Raw genomic sequence first — 15508 nt, 5'->3', positions numbered from 1 at the left:
CTTTTCCCACAATATTATGGATCTAAAAGCACTCTGAATGGTGTTTCTAGAGCCTCAGGAAAGAAGCTGACCCTGGATTTATTACATAATGTGCTAAATGCTATCTTGAAAGACTGACTTAATTTAAATTGATAAAATAATAAAATATGAATGCCTAATGGTTGAGGTTAATTCCAAAAGCCTTAATTTAGTACCTTAATTCTTTGGTCTAAAGTTAGGAAGAATGAGGGATTTGGCTTTTTGAGACTAATTATAATCAAGATAGTAATTTTTGTTCAGTGATCTAAAAATGCTTATTATCTGAACAACCAGATAGATGTGTTATGTTTTACTATGAATATTTATTTCTCAGTGGTATGAATATATTTACTCATCATTTTTTTCTTGAATGTATCTTTTAATGTATATGCATCATTGCATTAAACAGCTCAACTTTGGGGGAATAAGAAAGAGAAAAATAATGATATTGTGTCTCTTTTTCTCTATCAAAGTTTTACTTCAACATACATATTTTATGAAAGTTTTTATTTTATCACAGTGTTTTCATTTAAACTTGGTATAAATTTTTTGTTGTTGTTGTGCTTTTGCCACAAAATAACCACTCAGCATAATAGCTTAGGACTGAAATACATCAAAACAGTGCAACAAAAAATATTTAAAAATGGCAACCTTAATTGGAGTTTCAGAAATAAATCTCTGAGTGTAATAATTTATTCCCTAGAGCTGTTGTCTCAGCAAAGTATTTCATCTTAGTTTCTGAAGAGCTGCTAGTCATTACTAAATATATTTAAAGTTGAAGCCAAAGAAAAGATCACATTTATTCTGGCCCAACTATATTTATGAGATACTCAATGGTTAAGAGCATCATCTGCATTTTTAAAAGATCAAATAGGCGATTATGTTTGTGTAGTTAATTAATGAAAAGGGAAGTAGGTAATGATTCACTCTGAAAACTTTTCTATCATAGTATCTGGGATCCCATGCTGGAAGGACAATAACGGGGTGCTAATTCTGAACGCACACAGGGCCGTCCGACAAAGACATGGAGATTTGTAGGAAATCAACCCTCCAGCAGTCCTGGCAAGCCAGACTGACCCTAGCAAATGAAAATAATCAAAAGTAATTAGAAGCGTGCTGGACTACTCCTCAGAGAGCCGGGCGGGAGAGTAAACATGCCTGAATCCTTGAGCCACTGCAAAGGCCCATGTCTGAGCTGTTAGGTGCCCTGACCTTGTCCACATAAAGATGTGATTTATGAAGTGCAGGGCACAGCAGCAGGGCTTCTGTCTTCTCCTGGAGAACCAAATTACTGAGGTGGAGATTAACATGCTTTCAGTCGGGCCCATTTCCAGACCAAGGGAAATTTTTTATTTACATTTTTTTTACCTTTAATTTCCTCTTTTCTTTTCTTTCTTTCCTTTTTTAAAAAACAGTTCCCCTACCCATATAGATTAAAAAGAAAAAAATCAGACAAAGTTCATCAAAAGGAACAAGAAATCTCTCTCCCGAGCAGTGGTGATAATGTATGTTGGTGATCTGACATTCAGACATTCAGAGCTTTTTGTTTGTAAACTCTTACTGTGCACCACTCTTTTGCTGGGTGGACCTACCCAGCATCACAGAATTCACTTTCAGGTTTAGAGAGTCAAGCTTGTGGACTACTCTGATTAAAATGTATAAATTAAAATTAAACAAAATATTCTCTTTGATTCCACAGCTTTCCAATCTAGTTTGTCTTGTCTAAACCTGATATTTCATTACAAGGTTTACCTATTAAATGAAAAGATTTGACAGAAAAAATTGTCAGTGGTCAAGAATTTGGGGCAAAGAAAGAGGAGAGGCAAATTGGAGCTTCTGTATTGGAAGAAATATTTATATGTAAATTAGTGGGAAGTCTCTTGGGTCCAAAAGATGCACTTGTATTTTTTTTCTTATCTTTATCTCAGTTAAGTTAGGTAAGATTTTACAAAATCCTATTCTGACATGGAAAAGGAAGCATTGATTTTCTTTTTAAACACACATCAATATCCATACATGAAGCTAATTTAATTAGCAAGCAGTTATTGTTCAGCCAAATGTCAATTTCTCAGATTATTTCATGCTTCTTGATGTGAACTGTATGCAGCAGGATTTAACAGGATCTCCATGAATGAAACTGCACTTGAGCAATGTAAAAATGCACTTGTATGTTCTTGAAAAGCTTAAAAAAGGAAAAAAAAAAAAAAGAAGAAAAAAAAACAGTGTTAAAACAAAAATGTCAGGCTTGGAGTTCAGTGTATATTTAGCCTCCTCAAGAAAGCCAAAACTGCAGAATTAAGGGAACTCTACTTAGGCTGAGGTTATAAAGTGCCTTCCTCTATAAACTAAAAACATAATGTCAGGGTGAATGGGAACATACTTTATTAACTTTATGGTATTGAAAACTGCCAGCAAGTTGTCTTGTTTTTAAATATTGTCCTCTGCAGAGTGTTACAGGGCTGTTTGTCCACAGGAAGCCTATTAAAAGTGGACAGTGCAGTCATTTCATCTGGCTTTGGCTGGACTGCTTTTCTTTCCTTTAATGATGTGCTGGAATGTACCATGCCCATAGGGTCTCCATTAGCAGAACTTTTACTTCTGGGACAACCATGAAGTTTAAGGCTTAAAAGAGGCATCAGCTTACAGTCTTGTGGGAATCACTTGAATACTGGAGCACTAACTTCTTACTGCTTTAACTAATATATTGACTTATTTTAAATAAACAGTTACACAATGAAGGCAGAGCCAGTGGCCTTATTGGAAATCTTTGAGTCTTTTCAAGATTCTGCAGTCCATGCAGATGGGGGAAGGAAGGAAGGGGCCTGAGGAGGGTTTATGCCCTTTTCAGACCAAGAAGAAAACACACTAACCTCTCCCACCCCAACCCTTCCATCAGCCAAAGGTAGATCTTTGCAGCTCCCAGAAATCTATCACATCACACTCCAACCTCGTATCTTCCAATGCCTTTTTCCTGGTAAACAACAATTAACAGAACAGGGCAGAAAAATCAATTGGTCTTTTTGGGAAAATGTTCTGAAAATATGATTCTTTTTTTAAAAGCACTGCTGACAAGTCACTCTATGTGTGACAAATCACTCCCTGCTTTTAAGCTGTGCGTTCGTTGTATGTTCTATTCTGTCCCCTTAATATTTAGATCATCTGTGCTGATACATGTTTGCAAATTAAAGCTGGTTTGAGATTATAGTAAAACCATTATTTTTAATAGCCCATTTCAAGGGCAACGCTAAACACTGCAGAACCCGCATGTTACTGATTACTGCTGAGCAGACAGCAGCTTTTGCAGATTAATTTGTAACTGGGAACTACTGTAAACAGATTTCACCAGAAATCCCAAGGAATAAAGGAAATTGGTGGTGGTATTTGTCTCCTTATATTTATTTATTGTTTTAGAAACCTCCTGATGGAGAGCGAGTTAACGCGGAAGAAAAGCAAGCCCCCCTGCAAAAACCTTTTCCTCCCGGCCCTCCGGCTCCTCTCTCTCCATGTCACTTCTGATCAGGAGAGGCAGGTCGGGGTCTTCTCCTAAAGGGTTATTACCGAAATAGCCAGAGGCTCCTTTCATGAGAATTAAGGCTCTTCTAGCTACTCTCACATTTCAGGACCCCGTTTTTAAACTTCAAGTTGTGTCGTCAGGAAAAAGCGAGGTGACGGTCTTTCCGTGAAGGTATTATAATATAATCAAAGAGGGGAGGGGTGTGTGGGGAAAGGAGAGAGAGAAGTAAAATTGAGATTTGATGTTTGCCCAGGCCTTTCAGTCTTTCTCACAAGTTATTCAGTAGAGAAGAAGACTGATGATGATATTAATAAAATAATAATGATGAGGCTAAATAATCGCCTCTCTAGATCAATCTTTCAAGGACTCAGAGAAAGTGTTAACTCTTTTGGCTTTGTCTGGGGAAGCGAATTTGATGCACAGAAATAGCCTTAGCTCAAGCTGGGTCTGCCGGTCTGGACTGCAGGGTGCACCGGTACGGGCTTGAGGCTCCGGAAGGCACGGGATCGCGCGCGAGGCGGAGGGCAGAGCCCAGCTGCCCGCGCCCGGCGGTCGGCAGCCGGTTCACCTGGGTGGCTGGAGGCCGCAGATGCCGCAACTTAATCCGGGTCACAACGCCATCTACCGGCTTGATGACGCATCTGCAAGTACCCAGACCTTGAAAGTCGCCCCGCCTCCCCTACCCGAACCCAATATAAGGGGAAAAACTTGGAGGCCCTTTCCACGAAATCCTAATTTAGCCAGGAGCTGCCACTGATTCCATACGAACTTTTGTTTATCCACCATCATTTCCTCCTTTTCAGAGCAGCTTTGTAAAGGGCAAGGGGGCGGGGGCCAGAGGCTAGGGCGGGGGACTGGGCGTTGAGCTCTCTCAGACCCCCTGATCAGGCCGCACTGTCTGAAGCAATCGGTTCCCCCAGATTACTTGTATTTAATACACAATGCATCATAAAACAAATCCCTCATCCTGACAGGAAGAAAATAGAACAGCTCATAGCTCGAGCCGGTCCAATTTATGGCTAAATTAAAAAAAAAAAAAAAGCGGCTCCTACAATGGGCAAGTTGAGGAAGGGCAGGAAATCAATGGCAGCAAACCGGGAGCTCTTAAAGGTTCTCAAGCGCCGAACTCTATGGGAATATCTGACCGGGTTTTAGGTTATTTACAAAGGATTTTTCCTGTCCTACCTACCACTGCTGTGCGATTTTTCCTCAAACAATGGCCATTATCTGAAATAACAGTTCAATGTCACAGATAACAGGCCACCGAAACGAATTAGTCACCACCTCTTGTCATTTTCTCCCCCTCCCCACATCCCTCCCTTTTGTTACTATTTTTGTTTTTAAATCAGCATTTTGGGGAAATATAGATCGACTAGATTTACACGTCTATTTGCACTTAGAGAAAACAAAAAGGGACTTGTGCCGTCTCTCCGTGAGCAGATGAAGTGGAACATAAATGCGCTTTCCATCCTCTCTCTTCACCCCGCCCCCTCAAGTGTCCCTTTACTTGCTTACTTTGCTTAACTTTCCATTGTTGAGCTAAGTTGGATTTTGCCCATTTGTTTTTATGAATGGAGTTTGTGATTTAAAAAAGCGTTTATTTTCATTTAACCGGTGGATTTCACTAAAATTTCTAAGCTTGGCTAAAGTAAATCCATAGACACTTTTATTTTGCCATGCATTCCCTATAGTCTTTCTTCCAGTGTTGTTTCTGGAATGTGTTGATAAAAACAGAACATATATATTAGAAAATCATTAATCACCGGGTATTACTTGTCCCCTCAAAAAACATTCATGAGGTTAAAAGTTAAAAAATAATCTGAGTTATCAAAATTGCTTAATTCTACTTTGGGGCGTTTATGATGTTTTAGTTAATGTATTAAAGAATATGACAAAAACTCACGAAACAATTGTCACCCTCTCTCGGCCCATAATAGGCTATCTGGGGAGGTTATATGCAAATAATGTTTCGGATTTTTAAAGTCCTTATAAGAAAAATATGATTTAAAAAGTAGCATGCTCTTCTGCTGACCTGTGATAATGGAGAGAATAGAGTACGAATTTCAATGATAATAATATACTTAGCAAAAAACTGTAACCGTCTTTTCCAACTTTTTAGGCTACTGTTTCCTGAGAATTTCTAAACTAATGATATTTAGCATGAGCCACAGTCTCTTTACTCTAAACCTCTTCACCCCCTCCAGCGCCCCACCCTCATTCTCGGAGCACACACCCTCACACCCCGAAAACACTTTTCCACCCCATCACTCCCATCCCCCAATACACACACACACACGCACTCGCACACACACTTGTGCTTTCAGGACACCTAAACAGAGGATATTTCCCAGGGGAAAGAAATCCTGCCTGGCGAGATCTCCCCATTGGTTGTTTACCCGGAGAAATCTACATGTTTAAGGGGGATGGTGCATCCGTAATCAGTCTGACCCTATAGGACTGAGTCTTAGCGACCTTTTTGTGACCTCTCCCGCCAGAGGAGGCTGCTGTCACTTTAAAAATTTACTGAAAGAGGAGCCCGTCTGGCTTCCGATCACTCTGGGGCGGCGGGAGATAGCTCCCTTTCTCCCTCGCCCCGGGTTCTTTCTGGATGGCCGAGCAGATCCTCTTTAAAGAGACAGTTCATGAAATAGAAACCCGGCGGCTGAGCTAGGAGTTGCGAAAGGGGACGATCCCGTGAGGGTCTACGACCAGGAAAGGCGCAGCGGAGGATCAGAAAGGGGGCTAGAGCTCCCCTCGCCTCCCCAGGCCCCCCACCTTTTCAAACTCTCCTCCTCCTGCCTGTATCTCTCCCCCCCCCCCCCTTTTGGACCGGGAGAAAGAAGTGGAAGAAGTTTTAGTGGGTTTCAGATAACTTTCATTACACATCGGGCTGATAAGAGCAAGCGAAAGTGAGAAAAGAGGGAGGTGATGTGAACCAGAAGGAATAGCTCGGAGCTCATTTAGGAAGGGGGAAAAAAGCCAAAACACACCAAACCCGGGTCACCCAGACAAGCGGAGACTTCATTGCTGGTCTTAAAAATACACTGTTGGCGGACAATAAATCTGAAACGCGTGGTCCTGGCGAGCAGATCCTAGAGACGGACAAAGTTATCAAAGACCATTCGGAAATCGAGACTCGAGGCTTTTTTTTTTTTTTTTAAACATCTCGAAATGTGGCTCGGGATCGTATGAAAGGATTTTCGTGCAGGAAAGCTGGGGGCTGCTGATTATTTTGTTTGTTTTAATTCTTCTGTGATTGCCTTTTATTGCTGAGTTGAGGCCATAGAAATCTTAAGGTAAGAGAACTCAAAAAAAAAAAAAAAAAGTCTTGGCGATATGCATAGTTTGTTACTTGGGACAGTTTCCTGCCTTGGCACCCCTTCTCCGGGGCGCCCCCCGCCCCCAGCCTTCTTTTCCTACTTGCCCGCTGCCTCGCGGAGCCCTGTGCTTATCTACGTTGCCGGGACTGCCGATTTCCTTGTTCCTCCTGTGCAACGGTGCGGTCTGGACGCGTCTCCGGGGTGGGTCGTCCGGCCTTCGGTGGGTCTCTCTGCCGGCTGTCGGCCCTCCTTTCCTCGCGCTCTTCTCCTCTTTCGCCTCCCTTCGTGTGTCTGTCCGTCGGTATCAGGGACGCAGAAGGTGGGGTTGCCAAAATCTGAATTCCTGGCACCGGCCACGCGACTTTGGAGCCGCTTTCGGCCGAGTTCCACCTTGCCAAGTAACAGCTTTGCTGTCCAACATCGTGTGCTGCTTCGCGAGAAAGTCACATTCGGACCCTTTGGCTAGGTTATGGGGATTTTTTTTTTTTTTCTTTTGCTGTTGGTTTTTTGAAAGGGCCTTTCTCTAAAGTCCACCTAAAGGGAATTCTCTCTCTTTTTTTTTTAAGCTATCTTTGGAACTTGACAGCTTTTAAAAACACAGGAGTGTGTTAGATGAAATGACGGAAGATGTGTTGTTACTTTATTTTATTCAAGATTTCCGAGACGATTAAGACATTTGGGAGACAAATGCAGTTCTGTTAGCAAATCAAAAGCGAATAATTCACCCGGGGTCGGGGGCGGGGTGGGTTGGGGGGGAAGGTTTCTGGAGAAAGTTAAGCTTTTGTCTTGGGGCAAGAATACAGGGAGTAAGAAAGTTAATATGTTGGTGAAATATTTGAATAATCATATTACATATATGTAAAAAGACATTCTTTGGAAATGAACCTGTTTTTAAATTAATTTCACTGTTGACAGTGGCAATGGCAATAATGTTAACACGGAGTAAAATTACACCTAGTATTTTTATGTGCAGTATATGCAATACTTAACTCTCTGCCCTCGCAAAAAGGGGAATGCTGGAAAGCTAGGGGCATAGATGATTTTTGACTTTGAAATTAACAAGTTTTCCACGTCTTTCTGCAAATATGAAATGGAACTGGTGTTGCATTTCACTGACTTCACCCCATTTCCTTCACTAAATATTTCTCTAGTGTGTCAGTAGAACTGCTTTTTCTTCCCCCCTCCCGCTAGTGGAGAAAATAAACAACAAAGATCAACCAGAAATCAAACAAACCAAAAAACAAAACAACAATCCCAATCTTCTACTATTTTAAAGTGTATATTGCTGTTGTTATTTGTAATACTTCCAGACATCTGAGGAGAGGGTGAATCTCAAGTTGCCGTTTAAGCTGCTCAGCATTGAGAGTTGAAGAAAACAGCTTAAAGTTTATAATTTTATCAATGAGAAATTGTTCAAATCTGTCCTCACTAAAGAGGCTATCTAATATAGACTTTTTGTTATTAGTGTGAAAGGTGTCCTTGCAAAAGACTTGATGTGTGTGGGTGTGTATGTGTGTGTGTAGCAATTATTACTCCTATCTTATGTTTCAATTTTTCTTTTTAAAATCGTGGGACTACTTATTGCCCTTTAATTGCCTCATGGCCAAAGGCATATTCATAATGCCTCTTGACTAGAGCCCTCAGAACACTGGGCTTCTTGAAGTTTGTGGTGAGTTAACCATTTGAATCTGTAACTGAGTGATTGCTTGAATTCTGTGCAAAATTGCTTTTGGTCTATACACTCCAGAGTTTAGTTTTAACTTTTACAGGTATAGATACAGCAGAGTTCTGAGGGGGAGGGGGTTATTTAATTCATTAATTAATGTTCTTGACTATATTGTTTAGTTTTTGATAGGAAACATCCTCAAGTTTGGGTTAACTGATTGACATTAACATTACCAAACTTTCTAGTTATTCACCATCAGGTCAACAACTCTGCAGCTTTTAATACTGGTGTTTAACAACATTGCTGCTAGTGAATCTGAATAGCCTGCTTTAAGTAGACACAAGTTTAAAAATGGGCATTACCCATTTCAGTTTTAGTTTAATAGGTATCCTGAGTAGTGATTAATATTTAACATAGGTCAAATGTAAAATCTCATGAAAAATAACAATACATAAGCATATATAATGATGGCAGTTTATTACAAAATTTTTATATATTTTTTACTTGTTCACAAGCCAGTTTTGGTATTTAACTTACAAAACATTAAACTGAAATATGCATTGGTATAGGGTACCTAAAACTTTAGGTTGACATATTTTGCATGAGTGTTTACCAAATATTTATTTTCATTTGTTTTTCTTTGGTCAGTAGCATCAATGAGACGACTCTTACTCTCTTCTTCAGATAAGAGTGTGATTTGTTTCATGGTAGTGCGATACAAACTAAAAAGGAATTTGACAATATTTAGATTAAAATTTTTAAATTGCATTAATTTAAACTGCAAAAATGTGAAAGTATATAGTTACAAGGGAAGACTATCTTAACATAAAATATTGACTTCTACAGTTTAGAAATATTATGTTAATATATGGTGTTCAGTATTTTTTTTTGTAAAAATCACATTGGACAAAATAGCACTGTTTTTTGCAAAATATTGAATCTGACATTTTTGAAACCAATTGATCAGTTTTTGTAGTAATTTACAATTGCTTTGTTCCTTTAAAAGCAGTACCGCTGCCACTTCTAAGATAACTTACTATTATTCCTTCTGTATTAATATGCATGATGGCTGACTTCTTTTCTCATAAGGATTCGAAGTAGGAAACGTACATTTGAATAAAATATTTTCAAGCAATTAATTATTCTAATGAATGAACTGATGTAGAAATCGATTGTTCTCATCTTCTTCTTTCTAGATCTTAGATGAGTTTTGCAATGTGAAGTTCTGCATAGATGCTAGTCAACCAGATGTAGGAAGCTGGCTCAAGTACATCAGGTTCGCTGGCTGTTATGATCAGCACAACCTCGTTGCATGCCAGATAAATGATCAGGTATGTTGTAAAGATTTTCTTGTCTTTCTTGGAGAGCACTAAAGTATCAGTGAAGCCTGAAGAATAAAAATAACAGTGAGTTGCAGTAGACCCTTGTGGCCTGTTTTTTGCTATGGTGAAAGGTAATGCCCAAATATAAGATGCAGAATAAAGTAATTTTCAGTATTACTTTCTTTCAGTACTTCTTTTTTGGGTAGTTTATTCACTTTGTGCTAGTAAAACTTCAGAAATGCTCTAGTCTTCTGTGTATGACTGAATGATTTAAAAACTGAATACTACTTATTAATAGGTATTCTTTATCAGTTTTTCTTTGCCTTCATAATAAGAAGTCATTCATAGAAAGTACTGAACTAATCAAGAACACTGAATTTTTGCAGAAATTGCAAGTGATACAGTTGAAATACATAGATTTTATTTTAAATAGTAGGTAGATACAGATGTATGATCTATGTGTGTGCTTATCTGATTATGCATTTGGTTTGCTTAATTATAAACAAGAAACACTTAGATTAATAAAATACATTTTCTGTTGTTGTTGATGTGAATAGTTTAAAAGTATCACTGCTGGAAATTGCTTTATGGAAGCTCATGCAGTGAGGTTAACTTTAATAACAATAACTATGAAACAAGATCATGAAAATATTATGAAACATATTTTGCACTCAATAAAGTGAGGTTATGAATCTTGTAACTTAGTATGATAATACCTAAAACAACAAGAAGTTCAACCTGTTAATTTGTGTTTTATAAACATCATTGGGTTAGAATATAATTATACTATCATCATTTATTTCTTTTAAACCAATGGTTACCTAAATCAAATATGTTTCAAAGATTATATTAAATTGGTTGCTTGGCAAATCTACTATAAAAATCACCACCAAGAAAAAGAGAAGTTTAAATTAGATGTTTCCAATTGAAAGCTGGGAAGTAATGCTAGCATCATATGGTCTATGACTCTATTTCAGTCATTGTTATGAGATTATTCTTTGGCATTTTACCAGCTACCAGATAGTTTTTACTGACTAACCTGTATAAGAGGTAGTAAATTATAAAATTCACTTTAAATGGGAATCATTTAAAAATCTTCAACATATATCAAAAGTAATAAACCAATCAATTGTTTTTTCCCTTTGCCGTAAGAAAACAAGAGGCATTATTGGGACAAAGTAGATCATTATTAAATTAGCTATTGCTTCTGAACAGAAAATATCCCAAGTCGATCATATGAGTTACTGTCACCATCAACAACAGACATTTTTTGAGCACTGACTGTTGTCGATGTGGGAAATACATAGGTATTATAAATGGGTGAGTTGTGCATGTGATGTTTCTTTAAAAAGTAACTTGAATACCTCAAAAGGCAGTTTTAAGATGAAATAATGTAATTATATCATAATAGTTATTTGGTATTCATATTTACTGACAACAAGAGCTATTTCCTTAAACAGATAGAACTGTTGCAGGACTTGTGAAAAGATGGTTGAAGAATGAGACTTGTGGACAATGTATTTTTTTCATTTAATATTTATGTCTAAATTATTTTTATAAATATGCTTTTGTCCTTGGGAATTGTGATTACATTAAAAAGGGAAACTATTTTGTTATTCATAAGTATGAATTACTTTGCTTATTAGAGTAGGCATTTATAATTTTCATATGGTTACTTTTGAGGTTCACATTGTAAAAGGCATGGCTTTCAAAAGAAAATATGCTGGTCTCATATCTTAATGAATAACATGTTTATGTATTTTAACTGAAGAATCAGGGAAACTAGCTAATCAGGAAAATCATAAAAGACCAATATTAGACATATACTATTATTTCTGTAAGTTCTCATTTTTAAACTTATGTATTATGCTGGCAGAAATCTAAGATGGTAACAGAGTGCATATCAAATAACATAGTTGTGAAATTGACATTATATGGTCAAGTAAGTTCACCCATAAACAAGAGAGGAAAGTCAGAAGTCAAAGTCAGATTTGTGTGATAGGCATATATGCATACAATCATATTTAACCCAGTTTACAAAAGAGAGCAGACACCAAAATAGTGTATGCATATATTATAAACATACTCATCTTTAAGTATATATGCATTTCTAAAAGTCATTTAAGACTGGCAATTCCAGTCAGCTTTGAAATGTGAATGTTGGACTATATACAATGATAAAAGAGCTGACTAAAGAGATTCTCTAGGTCTATTTTTTCACTCTTTTCCGTGAGGAATAGAAGCTGCCAAATGGTGAATAAGCATAACTCATCACTTAATGAACGTTCCCATTGTGTGAGATATTTAATATCCAGATATAAAGAGACACCCCAGATCAGGAATAATTATGAAACATGAACAACACCAACTCACCTGCCCAACACAAAAGCAAATGATGCACTCGACCAGAAACTGTAAAAAGTGTTTCTCTTTGCTCTGATTCTCAGACAGAGCTCAAGTTTATAAAATGAATCTTAAATAAGTTCTGGACTATAAAAAAGAAGAATTTTGGAGGAATCTTGCAACTGCAAGCTAGACACTATGGTAATTAGGTTACCTAGCAAAGAAAGATGACCTAAAATTAAAAAAGAGGATATAAATTATGTATCTTTACTTTTGCAAAGATATGCATTTTTAAAAATTCTAATATTAGATCAGTTTTATAATGATGTGAAAGAGTTTTGTAAAACAGAAAGAATGTGTCTGCTGAAGATGATAATGCAGTTTGATACTAGTGGGACAGTCAGAACATGCATCCTGGATAAAACTCATATTTGATTTGTTTGGGGGTGATGAAGTACTTAGAAACAGCCTGGATTTTGTTTTTCAGGTAAAGCTGATAAAGGATGTAATCAGTTTTGTATCATAAAAACAAAGGCTATTCAGTGAACATTTTCCTAATACCTCTCTACAAGCATTTTATTTGAGGGGATTTTCCTGAGTTTAAATCTTCCAATAGATTTCTGCAAGTTGTTTTATTGCAGATTTTTTTTCCAGGCCAAAGTGAGCTTTGTGGCAGCTTTCTTTCTTGACAGTGCTCCCTAGAAGACTCAAGTTTGTTGTTTTTAGATATCTTTTTTGTTGCATGTTTTCAGAATTGTTGCAGTGACTGTTTTTGGAGATAGAAATTCTGAAAACACTGGTGCCCTTGCTAAACCATAATTTCTAAGTAGCTGCAGCTTCTGACTAATATCCTTATTCCCCCCTGAAAATATTATATTAACTATAGTAATTTACCTTTGTGAATGAAGGCTGTACCAAAGACACTAGTAAATTAAGTTACACTCCAGTCATAAAAGAGTAGATCCACCAAAAACACCCAAGGTTCTCTATCCTTGAAATCCTAATTATTTTTTCCCTTATTCCATAGTTTCTTTACGGTGTTACATAGCTACACCGCTCTGGCACAGCTTTTAGCTGGAAATATTTACTAAGAGAGACAATGCTTCAGTACAGTATTTTTATATTTTAATGGTCTGAATTGTTCCTGGTTGTGGGTACAGACCCTGGCACTGGGAAGTAGATCAGGGCAGGAGCAGAGGCAGAAAGTTGGACGATGAAAGTTCTTTCCAGAAGAGGTCCTCAAGAGGACCAGATGTGCAGAGGAAGCATGAAAATGGTTTATTAATTATTTAGAAGTTTCATTACATATGGAAGCACTCATATGTCTAATGTCAGGTATACCAAACACCTAGATGATTTACTGAGTGTTTTGTTTTTTTTTTAATCTGGATACTCTGATGTCCTTTTCCTTGACGTCTTGTCGATTCTTACTTTTACGCCCATTTTGATGGATGGATAGAGCATGTTGCGTTAGGTCTGGTCTCACCCTACGCCCACCTTTTCCTCCATTCTTGGAGAAGTTTCCTCAGACCTCCGTGTTGCCATACCCATCACGTAGCTTAAAGGCAAGAGGATCCACAACCCACGCCCACCCCCCAACACCTCCCCATTAGGCCAGTTCTTATCTCGGACATGTTCACAAGCTTAGTGTACTTATGAGATAGCTCTCTGGACACAAGTTTTCCTCTAATACTTCTTCATGGTGAGATCATTTTGGTTGTAATCAGACAGATCGCTAAGGCCCTATTCGTGAAAGTGAAATTTTTCGACTTACACAGGACCTACCTTTCCTCTCCTGATTCCAAGAGTGATCTGGGCATGTACTTTGGGGTAATGTTTTATAGCTACGTGTGTATTCTGCACCACAGAAAGGAACACACTTTTATTCAAGCTCCTGGCCTGCCCTAACATGGTCTACAAGTGGGATAAAGTTCTCAGGAACCCAAGACATTATTAATCTTGTCATTTACACAAGGTGATAAGTCCTTTCATTTTTAAACAGGCCCTTGACAGTTGGTATTTAGTAAGTACACTAAGAGAAGTCTGCTGTTCACTCCAAAGAAAGCGAAATGCGTTGATAAGAGATTATCTAATGCCTGATGTATATTTTGAAGAAATAAGACTTAGAAGAAGGAGTGCCCCTCAGAGAATGCATAGTCAGAATTCACTTAAGGGATGCTGCCAGCTCCTTTGTGGTTGAGGAACAGCAGCAAGATTCTACACTGTTTTCAGCTGGAATAGGCATTGTTCTCGTTTGTGCTTTACCTTATAAAGTTTTAACTGCTTCCAGGACCATCATGGCTGAGTGGCACACTCGCCCTCCCTCTCCTTGGGTCCAAGTCAATGGTGCTATCAGTCTGCTGGGACACTACAACAGTATTATTATTGCAGGCTTATTATAGGCTCAATTATCAAGTTATTTTCTTTGGCTTTTAGGAAAAAAATCCATGCCTGCATCATTCAATTAATACAATTTGTGCTAAAAAGGAGGGAAGATCAACCACATAAAAGCAAAATATAGTATCTTAGCCTCTTTCTACTTTTTAAACATGTTTGTGTCAACTGTCAGGTAATTTGTTAATTTGCTCTTCCTTTGCAAGGATTTCTGTCTGCATTTTCTATGAACTCTTTTGATGTTAAAATTATTATGGGCTTTGGCCATTTTCTTTGCTTTGTTTTTAAGTCAAGTTCCACTTTTATACCAAAGTTATGTTGTGCTGTTTTAAGATGAATGCCAGCTGGCAATACCCAGAGACTGGCTTTGTGAACGGTGCCTAAGTGGACTTTGAGGGGATGTCGACTGGCTGATAAGTTACTTCCTTCACCCAAAGATGAAACTGTCTCAGACATAGTTTGTCATTTGCTATTCACATGATAAAACAAATAACATCCCCTCCCCCCAAAAAAACTTCCACCATGTAATTGTGCCCAGCACACAGGCCTGTCCTAGCACTACAGAAGGTAGGAATTTTTATGAAGATTGATAAAGCACGTAAGTTCACGAAAAAGATGATCTGTGCATTTTAAGTAATTCATGTTTACATGTACACAACATTTTTCATACAGGAGGATCTCAAAGTATCACACTCATACCAGAGTCTAGCTATTTCTGGAATAGCACCAAAAAGATAGGTGTCAGAATGTATCACAAGCCATCAAAGAGGAAAACGTGTTGGTCAAGAACACAGGAAATGTCTCTAGCCTAGTTAAAAACCCAAAGAAGATCTTTAGTTTCCTCTCTTTTTGAGCAGTCTGAAACTGTTGAGGATGATCAGTTTTATAGAGTCAGACAAAATGGCCACATTTAAGACAGGTGGCTAAGGAA

At 37.9% G+C, this 15508-nt stretch overlaps 1 protein-coding gene across 11 annotated transcripts in view; it reads left to right on the top strand.

Moving 5' to 3' along the window:
* The window catches only part of MECOM (MDS1 and EVI1 complex locus), a 631434-nt gene that overhangs the window by 557829 nt on the left and 58097 nt on the right, over positions 1-15508 (top strand). For 6 of the 11 annotated variants that reach the window (XM_040248478.1, XM_040248428.1, XM_040248446.1 and 3 more), the window contains exon 3: positions 9715-9849. In XM_040248478.1, coding sequence (XP_040104412.1) covers positions 9715-9849 — 135 coding nt within the window. Of the gene's footprint in view, positions 1-443; positions 7073-9714; positions 9850-15508 lie in introns of those variants that run through there. The other 5 variants (XM_040248470.1, XM_040248465.1, XM_040248485.1 and 2 more) reach the window with 4 other exon arrangements.

This window comes from Oryx dammah, unplaced genomic scaffold, assembly GCF_014754425.2.
Source record: "Oryx dammah isolate SB20612 unplaced genomic scaffold, SCBI_Odam_1.1 HiC_scaffold_2, whole genome shotgun sequence".
Taxonomy (NCBI): Eukaryota; Metazoa; Chordata; class Mammalia; order Artiodactyla; family Bovidae; genus Oryx; species Oryx dammah.
The sequence above is the reverse complement of the archived record's forward strand: the minus strand, read 5'-3'. Positions and strand labels throughout refer to the sequence as shown.